Source organism: Saimiri boliviensis, chromosome 13 (assembly GCF_048565385.1).
Source record: "Saimiri boliviensis isolate mSaiBol1 chromosome 13, mSaiBol1.pri, whole genome shotgun sequence".
Lineage (NCBI taxonomy): Eukaryota > Metazoa > Chordata > Mammalia > Primates > Cebidae > Saimiri > Saimiri boliviensis.
This window is the reverse complement of record NC_133461.1, coordinates 74598898-74612535: the sequence shown is the minus strand read 5'-3', so window position 1 is coordinate 74612535 and position 13638 is coordinate 74598898. Positions and strand designations below refer to the sequence as shown.

The 13638-nt window shown below is 37.7% G+C and overlaps 1 protein-coding gene across 4 annotated transcripts in view; it reads right to left on the bottom strand.

Annotated features, from left to right (window-relative positions):
* KAT6A (lysine acetyltransferase 6A) overlaps window positions 1-13638 on the bottom strand; it is a 118047-nt gene that overhangs the window by 19710 nt on the left and 84699 nt on the right. For all 4 annotated transcript variants that reach the window (XM_074383823.1, XM_074383824.1, XM_039463377.2 and 1 more), the window contains one exon: window positions 6625-6740. In XM_074383823.1, the coding sequence (XP_074239924.1) occupies window positions 6625-6740 (116 nt within the window). The remainder of the gene's footprint in view (window positions 1-6624; window positions 6741-13638) is intronic.

The window sequence follows — 13638 nt, the reverse complement described above, 5'->3', positions numbered from 1 at the left end:
GAACTTTACACTTAGAATTACCATCTTTTTGCCTCTCACTGCTAACCAGGTAACAGGTTAAAAAAAAATTAAAATGGCATACACAAAAATACTGGATGGTAAAATGACAAAATACGTAATGCAAATAAATTACTGTATCTTGTCTCATATTTAAGTACTGAGATGAAAAGAAATAAAAAATTAATTTAGTTGCTATCAATTTGGATAGTTATGCTTAAAACATTACCCTAGAATTAAAGAAAATATTTGCTAAGTAGATTAACACAAACAAAAAATGTTTGATTTGTGTGAAGACCACAGCTATTTTTTCAAGTTCCCACTTTGAAAGCAGCTTTTGAAATATAATGATAATTTATCTGAAAATATCTAACATTCTACTAAAGTTTTTCCCAAGGTATATTTATAAAACACAAATCCTGCAGATACTAAGGATTTCATGCTCAAATAAGAGCGAAAAGGCACATGATTTTTCCCACTTTTCCTGGGGGATTCACAATGTGCATTAGTTCTTTCCACATAACCTCACATCTTATTTTTTAAACTGTCATTCAATTCAGCACACTGAAAGCTTTCAAGGAACTTCTGTCGTATAATAATCACTAAACATCTATGGTATATAATATTGTTTTTCAAAGTCTCTAAAGCTAGCCACAGCTTGTTATTATATATACAGCTTATAATTATACTATTAATACAATCACTCCAAAATCAAGCAGAGTGAAACAAATAATGAGTGGCACTATAAATTAAGAAGCAGGAGCTAAGAGCATGGAAAGCAACATGCCATTGGCTACTTTGTTTCTACTGCATTCGGCCTCAAGCCCCACTATTCAGAAGGAACCACTAGATGAAGATGTTTTTACTTCACCACCAGAGCTACAAATCACAAAATGAAATGGCTCCAGTTATAAACTTCATCATTAATATGAGCACTACATGTATTTACTAAGCCTTACAGGTGATGACCTACAACTGCCAGACCACTTCCTGAATACTAAAAGGAAGAGGAAGACTGAGTCTCCCTATGTAGATGTTAACGGGTGGCACCTCCCTCCTTAACTGTTTTACTTACCTCTATTTACGTGCACTAAATCCTCAATGACCAATTTTAATTTGTCATGGCATGAAGATAACAGAAGTAACATTACCTGAGTACAGTTTCACTTTGAGGGCTAAATATTACACTAAATAATTCCTGCAATATGAATCTGAGAAACCTAAACAATTTTGAGTTTTTTAAAGTATTTTTATAAAAATGAGAGAGTACAAAACAGTGACAGACCACAAAGCTTTCCAAAGTATGGTAAAGATAAATGCCAACTTTAAGGGCATCCAATCCAACTGTTGTCTCAGCACAGAGACGTGAAAATAAAGTACCATTTACGTTAATTAGCTAGATTTAGTCATATTTCATAATGTATATTTTTCAAAACATCATGTTGTACATGATAAAGATATACAATTTTAGCTATCAATTGAAAAACCAGAAAATATTCAATAAACGCTAATTACTTTTCTGGAAACAGAAGGGAGAAAGGAAGGAAGGAAAGACAGAAAAGAAAGTACAATTTATTTCCTAAAGTCTGTGATAGAAGGCCAAGCATTTTTAAAGCTGACATCAAAAGAAACAAAATCTCCGAGAAAATTACTGTAAAGTCTTCTCTGGTAAATGATGAGTTCATGCCATTTCCTTGGAATGGCAAGATATACGGCATTTTATTTATAATTTAGAAAAAAAAAAAACAAAAAAAACTTTAGTTAACCTTATTATGTGAAAAACAGTAAACTGAAAACAAGCATTATGATCTATTTTATTCCAATTTAGTTCTCCCTGAAAACATTTTAAAAGCACCTTACTTTATTAGAAACAAGCCCACTGGGATGACATTGCTAATCTAAAGGGAATCATCTGCAAAAAAACTCCTGGAAAAACAAAATATTTCTAATAATAGTATAAACAATTGCAGTTCTCTCACTGAAAAAAAAATCTACCATATAGAAAGGACATGAGACTATGTGAAATGAAATGTAGTTATGAAGATTATGAATACTCCTGGCTGCTTTTGGCGGTCTTGTTCCTGGTAGGACCTAGGTCTCAGCTATCAAACAGGTATGGTGGTTTTGATCAACTGTACCATGAGGTGTCACCTCCACACTGGAAGTTTATTCTCAAGTCTGCCGCAATGCTGACAACCCAGTCCATGGAATCGGGACTGTGCTGCAGCTGGGAGTGCTTCTCTCACTTCTAGGATGATGCAGTTATTATTCTCAGGAATTACTACAGTACCTTCCGGCCTTTTCTTTTTTTTTTTTTTAGACGGAGTCTCACTCTGTCACCAGGCTGGAGCACAATGGCGTGACCTTGGATCACTGCAATCTCCACCCCCTGGATTCAAGCGATTCTCCTGCCTCAGCCACCCGAGTAGCTGGGACTACAGGCAGGTACCACCATGACCAGCTCCTTTTTTTTGTATTTCTAGTAAAGACGTGGTTTTACCATGTTGGCCAGGATGGTCTCCATCTCCTGACCTCGTGATCCACCCACCTTGGCCTCCAAAAGTACTGACATTACAGGTGTGAGCCACTGTGCCCAGCCCCTTCTGGCTTTTGAACATAGTCCAACATAGTAGCAGTCTGTGCAGTCAACTTGAAGCAAATTTTTAATGTAACAATAAAAATTATACCAAATTATTACTTAAATCTAAGATTACAGTACAAGCCAAGTGAGATCAAACTAGACACACATGTTACATGGAATAGCCTAGGCCAGCGGTTAATGGTGATGGCTATGTCGTAAGAGAGAAGTGATTTTAAGTTCTGCCACTTATATACCGTACTGTCTAGGCCCAGGTCTGCAAAATTTAGATGGTAACATTCACCTCACAGAATTATACTGGAGATGCTTAGTCCAGTACCAAGCTCAATGGATGGTAATTACAGCTTGTTATTACTTATGATTATTATTTGTATTCTCCTTTCATCAATTTTACTCAATAATTTAACAGCCAAAGGCATTAGGGATTCTATTTGGTTTCTTCTTCAGTAACTGGGATGATGAGAATAATCAAACTGGTTCTAGTGACAATCTCATAATCTAAGCATCAAATAAAGTCCGGAGGAGAATCAAAAGGCAGAGGAATCTTCTTAGGCTACTCCATCACCTAGGAATCTGCCTCTTTAGGATCTCAAAACAAAAAGGTTATTAGAAACTAAGCTCTAAGCAGCATAGGAGCAGAGGGCATCCCATGATCACAATTTCTTTTGCCTTCATCCCATCTATGTCACGGCAGAGTAGGGTTTGCGATGAACCTGTCTCTGCCATTTGTGGGCACTACAAGGCACCATGGCAGGAATTCAAGGTTAAAACTCTGTTTTACACTCTACAATGTCTGAGGACTCGATCACACTGCTCCAAATGAAACAGTATTATTGTTTCACTGTTTGTTTGTTTTTTACAAACAAGGCATACACAAATATTTGCATATGAAAAGATATTCCCTAAAGCATAATCCCACTTTCCAAAAGAGATTTTTATTCTTGTGATCTTTTCATTTTTGTTTGTTCCAATTGCCCTGTTTTTGTATGTTACAGTGTTTAAAATCTTTAATAAGAAAATAATTTACTCTCTCCCTCTCTCTTCCTCTATTTTTCCTCTTTTAAAAAAAAAATAATTTAAAAGTAATTTAGTACAAAATAAAAAGGCATTAACAAAATTAAGAATATGGGTTTATTATTTGGAAAACGTTAAGATCTATGAACATTTTAGTCACTTCAAGCTTCAAAGAATTCAAGAGTAAAACAGCTTAAGCTCTTTTAAATAAATATATGTATTTTTTTTAAAAAAAGGTAACCAAGAGAACTGTGAATGTAAAGATAGAAAAAAAAGTCATAATTACTCAAGAACCCATTAAAAATTATAGGCTATTTTCTAACTTAAAACTCAAAGAACCCTACCCAATGCATGAAGAAATGTAGAGAAAATGTCTAAAACTGCTTAAGGAAGTTGATGAACTTACAAGTTCCTATCCTATTTCTGCTTTCTACTGACTCCTATTATACTTATTTTGATTACTTATGACATTTTTATTCCTTCACTGATAACTAGTCTTATTTTGATTACTTATGACATTTTTATTCCTTCACTGATAACTAGTCTCCTCACACGTGTTTCTAATGAAAATCTCATCACAACAAAAGCTACATTTTCAAAGACTCCTTTTAATATCTTTCTTTTAAAAGACAACAGTTTATGTTCCATTCTCATCATTCTCTTGAAAAGTAAATGCTAGCCCTCTATTTCCATTCCTGAATCTATTTCCTCCGCCCACCTTGAGTAGACAAGGGGCTTGTGGTTTCTACAATCCCTGGAACAGCTGATAGACGTGTTGAATAAGCTTTCCTTTCTAAGTTGAGCACTCTTGTGATCTGGGCAGCTTGCAAAGAGCTCACTTAAAAAATGATCATAACAACTAATTTTAAACCTGATGAAGAAATTAATTACTTCGCTTCTTTCTTTTTTTCTTTTCTCGAGACTGAGTTTTACTCTTGTTGCCCAGGCTGGAGTGCAATGGCGCGATCTTGGTTCACTGCAAACCCCGCCTCCCAGGTTCAAGTGATTCTCCTGCCTTGGCCTCCCGAGTAGTTGGGATTACAAGTGCCCACCACCACATCCAGCTAATTTTTTTGTATTTTCAGTAGAGACGGGTTTTGGCCATGTTGGCCAGGCTAGTCTTGAACTCCTGACCTCAAGTGATCCATCTACCTCAGCCTCCCAGAGGGCTGAGATTACAGGCATATCCTTGGCATATTTCTTCTTGGTCATAAAAGACTGTGGCTATTTAGAACTCCTGAGGAATGAGTTACCCTGAACACCAAGTTCTGTAGGTAGTTGAGGAAGTTCCTGCCTTCTTTTAAAATATATACATATAGGGCCGGGCGCGGTGGCTCAAGCCTGTAATCCCAGCACTTTGGGAGGCCGAGGCGGGTGGATCACGAGGTCGAGAGATCGAGACCATCCTGGACAACATGGTGAAACCCCGTCTCTACTAAAAGTGCAAAAAATTAGCTGGGCATGGTGGCACGTGCCTGTAATCCCAGCTACTCAGGAGGCTGAGGCAGGAGAATTGCCTGAACCCAGGAGGCGGAGGTTGCGGTGAGCCGAGATCGCGCCATTGCGCTCCAGCCTGGGTAACAAGGGCGAAACTCCGTCTCAAAAAAAAAAAAAAAAAAAAAAAAAAAAAAATATATATATATATATATATATACATATAGAATAATATGGAAATGCAAATACAATGTAACCTTCTCTTAAAGTCAGATTAATTGTTGCCAGCTCATGATACGGTATTGCTGCCTTAAATATACACCACGGTGTTTGAGGCTAACTGATCCTACAGTAAATAGCCCTCAATTGTTGTTTAATGAGCTTGTATGTTAGTTTCCTGGAGTTTTGCTTTTTCTTTGTTAGTTGTCACTTTGAGGTCAGTGTCTGAGATAGCATTCTTACTCCACTTTTTCTACTTGGAGTATAGACTAGAGAAGCAAGTTATCATATGGAAATAAAAAGTAGAATGATAAATGAGTTCTACTAATTGGCCCTTTAACAACTATACTGGCCTATTCCTAGTTTCTTGAAAACAACCCATGTTGAGGCACTCAACATACTGTAAAGTACTAAATAAATTTTGCTAATATTTTGGACAGGCAATATTACTAGATGGGTGAAAACTTACATGATGAGAGTATTCTGAACATGTATTTAACTCACAAAGCACGATGAAGTATTATTTCTTGTATGGGTAACTGGGGCATAAGTAGTATATAGATTAGAGAGCATTAATGGCACTACTACACTTCAATTAACTAGTATTTAATTTTTTGATCTCATCTTATTTCATCTTTTAATTTTAACCATAAAGAAAAAATATAATAACTGACATTGTTGAACACTTACCATTTTCTAAGTGATTTACATGTTGTAGCTCATTTAATGTTCTCAGTATCCCCGTGAAGTATTCTTACTATCTCTGCTTTACAGATGAGGAAACAGAGTCACAGAGCATTTGGGTAGCTTGTAAGGTTACACAGCTTATCAATTTCAGAGCTGAGTCATGAAACCAATTTAGCTCCACCAAGCTGGTGAATGATCAATGTTTATTAATACATCTGGAAACCCAAGCTATTTACATATAATTTTATACCATTTGTTCAATTATTTCTGGGAAAACAAACCATTTACTACATTTGTCAAATTATAAATATTTAGATTAAAGGCTAATCAACTGAAAATTTATGTATGAGCCTCTTTTTCAAAATTCTTAGTGATAGGAAAGAAGACAAATTTCTCTCAAAAAAGAAAAAAAAAAAAAAGCATCCCCCTTTTATTGTGACCATGCATTCAGGTTTCTCATTTTAAACATCAGCATCTGAGAGGTTACAGAAAAGAACATCTAGAGCAAACTGAGATGACGTGGCTGTCAAAGCTGCTGCTATTACAGACATTTAAAAGCCCCCAGTTTCCTCAAATGTAAAGGATAAAGTGGACTCCAACATCTTCGAGAGCCCCTCCAGTTGCAGACTTCTATGGGTCTCAAAACAGAAGGTCAAGGGTCTCTCAAAACATACCTTGAGTATTCTTGAGGATATGGGGAGGAGTACCAGGTGTGAATTTCATACTTCCCAAACTCAATGACAGAGGGACAGCGGACTTGTGGATCAGGGGGACCAGTCACTCCAACTTTCTGTGCAGTCAAGAAATACATTCAAAAGTTAGCTAAATTAGACACACTGAGATAACAACAAAAAAAAAGTTCTGATTCTAAATGTTTTCTTCTCAGGATTCCAAAGGAGAAAAACAAAAATAAAAAAAGCCAGAAGCTAACACATTTTGAAATAAGTTATATTATTCCTTATATAGAGTACCCAGATAAGGAATAAAAATGCTAATAAATCTCTTAGACCAAATGCATTTGGTGTCACTGCATTTCCACATTTAATAACCCTAAGAATATTTTCCTCAACTAAATTCACTCTTCATGACTTGATATGAAAGAGAAACTGCTGATACTTGATGATATAAGTTAAAGAATAATTCACAGGTGAGGGAGGGGGACACTGCATATTTGCCGAAGTCCTACCACACTGTCTCCGCTGACAAAAATGGAGACGTCCTACTGAACACGTAAGCACACAAAGAAAAGGACGATTTTCTAGTTTGGGGAAGAAAGCATTTAAGAGAAATATAAAAAGAATCTGATAAAACAAGTATCAAGAGAGTCTTCAATTCATTTCATACTATGCCTAAAATTCCCTTCATCAGTAGCTCTGCATATATTTGACCAAAGAAAAAGATACTGTGTTATATTTAGACCTTCTCTTTTTCCTACCTTCTCTTTACAATGAAAGCAATCTCTACGCCCTTCATCCCTGCAATAATCTGAACTATACTATCCAAACAGGAGAATAACTTTTAAAGCCTTTATGACTTGCCTGACTTCCAGATCAGCAATTCAAACCTAAGTACATATTGCTCAAGACAATAAAGGCTGTTAAGGGTCTTAACACCTTAACTCAAGGGCAACATGACTCGCTCTGCACCCAGTCTAGCAACAGATGCATATACACACTTGCGCCCACATGTGTGCATACAGATTTATCATGGATGCTCTACAAATACTGACAAGAAAAAGACAAAGTTAGAGTTCAGTTTAACCCAATACAAGTATTAATACTCTTCCCCAAAAGGACAACTGAAACTTATCCTTCAATTTAATGCTTTAACTTATCCTTCAATTTAATGCTTTAACGACCACTAAGAGATTCGTAAAAATCCCTTGTTGGAGCATGCAGACATGCACACATATTTTATTACAAAACTAAAAAGAACAGAGATTTTTCTTCACTGGTTTTACATAAATTCGTTTCTAAGAAAGACGCCTCTTCACCATAACTCATTTGAGAACTCTCTGGTCTTTCTAACCACTCTCTTTCGTAAAAGGCCAAGGGACTTAAGGGACTTATCTCAGGTTTCACACTGGAATATAGCCAAGTGAAACCTACAGCTCTTCCTTAGACACCAAAAAACAAAAGACAAACATCTGTTTGTGGAACGAACTGTGTTATAACACCAACAAGTACTGGGGCCCCTCCAAATACAAAAACAAAAACAATAAAGAACACATAACACCGGGCTAAAATAAGATTTTTTTCATTTCTCAAAACCCAAACAGAACTCTATAAGAAGATTTAAAGGCTGCTCTTCAAACTATATTCCAGAATCAACTATTCTAACTCATAAAGTAGTATCTTTTCATCTATCTTCACAACTCAAAGGAGTAACAACAGTATAGGAAACTTCTGAAATAACCAAATACCAGAAACCAGATCTAACTTCCTGAGGCAAGGATAAGATGGGAAGCCCGAAAGCTGAAGTCATGCACCTGCTGCGGCACTGCCTGTTGTTGGAGGGCATTCCCATCAGCTGCCCACTGCTCTTCTAGGCGGATGCCCGATGTGAAAGTGGATATCCAGTTCCAGTACAGTTGTTTGCACATCACCACAACTATGCACGTCTGTCCAGAATGGGACCTGTGTTAGATTCCCTCTACCAACACCCGCCCTTCACCTTTGCACCGCGAAACGCTCCTCCTGCACATGTGCTCATGCGCGAGACTGCCTCCACTCACAGCTCCCCTGAGCAAGCTTCCACAGCAAGGGTGTTTCCTTTTAGGAAGGTTTAGAAATTAAACTAGCAAGGCTCTCTACAATGGCTACATGGAAACCACTCATTCCAGTCCTAGCCAAGATCGGACTGCAATAACTGAACTACAAGGTTACCTTTGCTAGGTTATTTTCTTTTAAGATTTCAGCCAAAGTATGCTTTCATTAAACATGTGATTTTAAAAAGTAGCAGGTATCTAATATAATCAAGGGCATAAAATATATTTAAATGTTTAACTCAAGTTCTGCCACTTCATGTCCTCATTTCAATATCCTAAATTCTTTAAAAGAAGACATAATGTTGTTCTAGGTCAGAATTGACCTTTTAATCAAAAATAACTAATGAGGGGTGGCGGATTAAATGCACTAGTAATCGGACTAAACCAAAAGAGAACTTTACGCCTATTTCTAGATAACAAAGTTTTTATTACCACCAGTGTATATGAAAAAATTATTACTCTTCTATGAAAAATTAAGCTTCTGTTGAATGACTCATCTAATTCCAATTTCTAACATGAAAAATGGCCATTCTTGCAGTACCCCCAACTCTGGATCTGGTAGGAACACCAAAATTGTCTAAATAACAATTTCTGTAAACACAGAGCTGCTGCCTTCCCCCATCTGTCCATTAGAGTGCTCCCCCTTGCCCCTTCCTCTCTATTCCCCATGGGGGAGCAATGTTTTGAGGAGTAAGAGGGGAGTACCCCTTTATTATCAGTGTGAGGGTGGGAAATGTGGAGAGAAGAGATGTCTTTCTGGCATTTGAACATTTTCCCACAGAAACACTATAGTAAGTAATTCCATTCATTAGGGATTAAAAGTTATATGATTGAAGAGGTATTTAAGAATGAATTCACATGCTCCACAACACAGAGAGCATGAATTTAAGGACTAGAGAGAATCTGTTTGTGGAGCACCGACTGTGCTAGACTCTGAGCTGAGCTTTACACCGTTACATCCTTTGGTTCCCACAATCCATCCCTCAAAGTAGAAAACGATATGCTCACTCTGCAGATGGTAAAACAAGCCTCAGAGAGGTTAAGAGGCAAAAGTACCGGGGCAGGAACAGGGAGTGAAGCATAAAGACAGAAAAGAATGACATGGGTAGAGATGTGACTGAAGTAGAGATAGCCCTCAACTAATTCCTCCCTAAATTCCCAAAGTTTGTGGCATAAACTTTTAAAAACTGGAACTTGGTTTTCCAAAGAAATGAAGCTACAAGTCCACAAACTCTTAACCTAAAACCCTTGGACTGGAGTAGAATGTTTTGGAGTTCTGAATTTTTCTGATTTTACAGAATTATGAGGACATATATGTGCGTAGCCCCAGTAGGATTTGGGGCAGCACTCCATAATCAGACACACTAAAATTTCCTTAACAAAGCATATGAATATTCACATTAAGTAGCATAAATAAGACACAAAAAGTCTCACATCAGTTCAGATCATGTTTTGCCAGCAACTCAGTTCAGGTCAAGTGGGACCTTATTGCAAAACGAGTTGGAAAAAAATTTCTTTTCATTCTCCAAAGAAGATACACAGATGGCCAAAAAGTTCATGAAAAGCAGCTCAATATCACTAATAATTAGGGAAATGTAAATCAAACCATAATCAGATACTACTTCATACCCATTAGGATGGTTATTATTTTTAAAAACGAAACAAAACACCAGAAAATAAAAGATGTTGGTGAAGATGTGGAAAAATCAGAACCCTTGTCCTATTGCTGGTGGGAATATAAAATGGCACAGCTGCTGTGGAAAACAGCATGGTAATTCCTCAAAAAAGTGAAAAGAAGTACCACATAATCTAGCAATTCCACTGCTGAGTATAGACCTCAAAGAACTGAAAGCAGGGACCCAAACATATTTGTATACCCATGTTCATAGCAGCACTATTTACAATAGCCAAAAGGTGGAAATAACCCAGTATCCATCGATAGAAGAATGGATAACCCAAAAGTTGTACATACATACAATGGAGTATCTCCAGCCTTAAAAACAAAAGCGATTCTGACACAGGCTAAAGTACAAAACCTTGGGGACATTATGCTAAGTGAAACTGCCAGACACAGAAGGACAAATATTGTATAATTCTACTTATGATACCTACAGAAGTAAAATTAATAAAGGCAGAAGACAGAATGATGCTTACTGAGACAAGGAGGATTGGGAGTTGTTTAATGGGTACAGAGTTCCAGTTTTGCAAGACAAAAAAGTTCTGGAAATGGATGATGGTGGTGATTGCACAGCAATGTGAATATTTTTAATGCCACTGAACTGTACACTTAAAAATGATCTGGTTAAAATAACTTCTTTGTTATTTATATTTTACCACAATTTTTTTTTTCAAGTTTTCAGGACTCCTTAGAATTCAGGTGTTGTGACCTATATAAAGAGTAAAACCCAGCTAAGATATAAAAGCTCAGGACACAATATACTACTTATCTTTCCTTTCTCCTGAGCCTTTTTGCTCTACACTCAGACTTCTCTTTATCCATCTCCTTTGCTAGTTCTTTTACCACTAAATATGGACAAAAATCTAGAATCCTGTCCTAAGCCCTCTTATCTTTTCTCTCTGGAGGACCCATAATCCAGTGCTCCTATCAGCTTTCCACTCTCCCCACGCCCTCCTATCTCTCTACACAGCTTTGATTCTAAGGTCTTTCCCTAAAACTCCACTCTCTGCATAGACCTTTAACTTCCTTGTTTTCTTCTAATTTAACAACAAAATCCTAACCCCTGTTAGATTCAACTCTTCACACAATCCAAGTTATTACCTCAATGTGAACATGAGTGGTGAAAAACAGAGAATCATGCTACCCAGTCTCATATGATACTCCTACCCACAAACCTCAAGTGGGCCCTGATGCTCCCTACTCCATTCACCCTCCTGTTCTGAAAGACAACTGCATCCTTTCTCCTCTGCTCAAGTCTCCAACACTGCTTACTCCATCTTCACTTTCAGCCAATGCTTTTGCTTCCTACTGCACTAAACTGAACAAAATCAAAACAAAACTTGCATATTTTTTTCCACCCACATCTGTCTGCCTCCACCATTGTGTCACATGTCCTGCCTTTCACCAATACTAAGGATAGACTGTCTGAGCTCCTGAGCCCATGGCTTCTGCTTGTGCATGAGATATCTTCTGCTCCTTACCCAAAGACATCACCCAACAGTTCCCCTCTTCGGCATCATCAGCTTTCCCTGTACCAGGGCATTCCAACAGCATATACAAACAGCTTTTATTCCTTCCATATTAAAAAAAAAAAAAAAAGGTGTGGGGAGGGGCCAGGCCTACAATTCCAGCACTTTGAGAAGCCAAGGCAGACGGTTCACGACGTCAAGAGATCAAGACCATCCTGGCCAGCATGGTGAAACTCCATTTCTACTAAAAATACACAAATTAGCTGGGCTGGTGGCACATGCCTGTAGTCTCAGCTACTCGGGAAGCTGAGGCAAAAGAAATCGCTTGAACCCAGAAGGCGGAGGTTACAGTGAGCCAAGATCAAGCCACTGCACTCCAGCCTGATGAGAGAACAAGACTGTCTCAAAAAAAAAGAAAAGAAAAGATATCTTCTTTAGCTCTCACAGCTCTACCCAACTCTCCCTTTCTCTCCTCCTAATTACTGTAAAATACCTCAAAAGAATAGCCACATATTACTACTATGATCAACTTCTCCTTCCATTCTTTCTTGAACTCACTCCAACTATCTTTTTACTCTTCCCTGTCCCAATCACGGAAACAGTTCCTCAAGATTACTTCCTTGTTGCTAAGTTGAACAGTCAATTTTCGGTTCTCACCTTACTTGGTCTATTTGCAGAATTTAAAAACTGATCCTTCCTTCTTGCAACACAATCTTCATGAACTAACCTTCATGGTTTTTTCCTACTTCACTGGCCATTCCTTCCCAGTTTCTCCAATCTCTAAAGGCTGGAATACCCTAGAACTCAAAGTTCTTCTCTTCTCCCTAGTCTCATTTTAAAAAAAAAAAAAAAACAAAAAACCTACTTCCTGGTGAGTTATGAATTGAAAATTTCAGCCCAGGCCTGTTCTTTGGACTCCAGAGACACATATACCACTATCTACTTGATATCCCTTCTTGAACTGTCTCATAAGCATGTCAAGTTTAACATATCCAAAATCAGACTCCTAAATCTTTTCTCCAGATGTGTTCTTCCTATTTCTCCATCCCAGTAGATGGCAACTCCATCTTCCAACTGTGTTCTGGCATCACCTTTGATTCCCTGCTTTCACAATGCATCAACATATCCGAATGGGTCTACCTTCAAAACATAACTGGAATTCCAGTTCCACCACTACCACCATGATCCAAAAACACCACATCTCTTACTTACTTCAACAATTTTAAGAGTCTCCCAAAGTTCTCCCTGCTTCTATACTGCCCCCTTGAATCTACACAGGAGCCAGAGTAATCCTGTTAAAACCGAAGTCATTCTTCTGCTCAAAACCCTCCCAGGGTTCCTATCTCATTCAGAGTAAAAGTCAAAGTCCTTACAACAGCCAAGAAGACCTTACAAAAGCCCAGCCTTCCACTACTTTTCTGTCCTTGTTATCTGCTATTTTCAGCCTTACTTACTTAGCTCTAATCACATTGGTCTCCTTGATCATACCAAACACAAATCATGACTCAAGGTCTTTGCATTTCCTGTTCCTCAGCCTGGAATGTGATTCTCCCAAATACCTACATCCCCCTCACCTCCTTCAGTTTTTGCTAAGTGTCAGAAAGACAGTCCTCAACCCACCAATTTAACATTGCACACATTAATCCTCTCCCTCTGAATTCTCCCTCTTCCTTCCCAGCTTTTACTACATAACACTACCACAGGAATATCATTTATTTTATCCAAATTAAACTGTAAGCTCCCAAGAGTAAGGATTTTTTTTTTAATGTTTTGT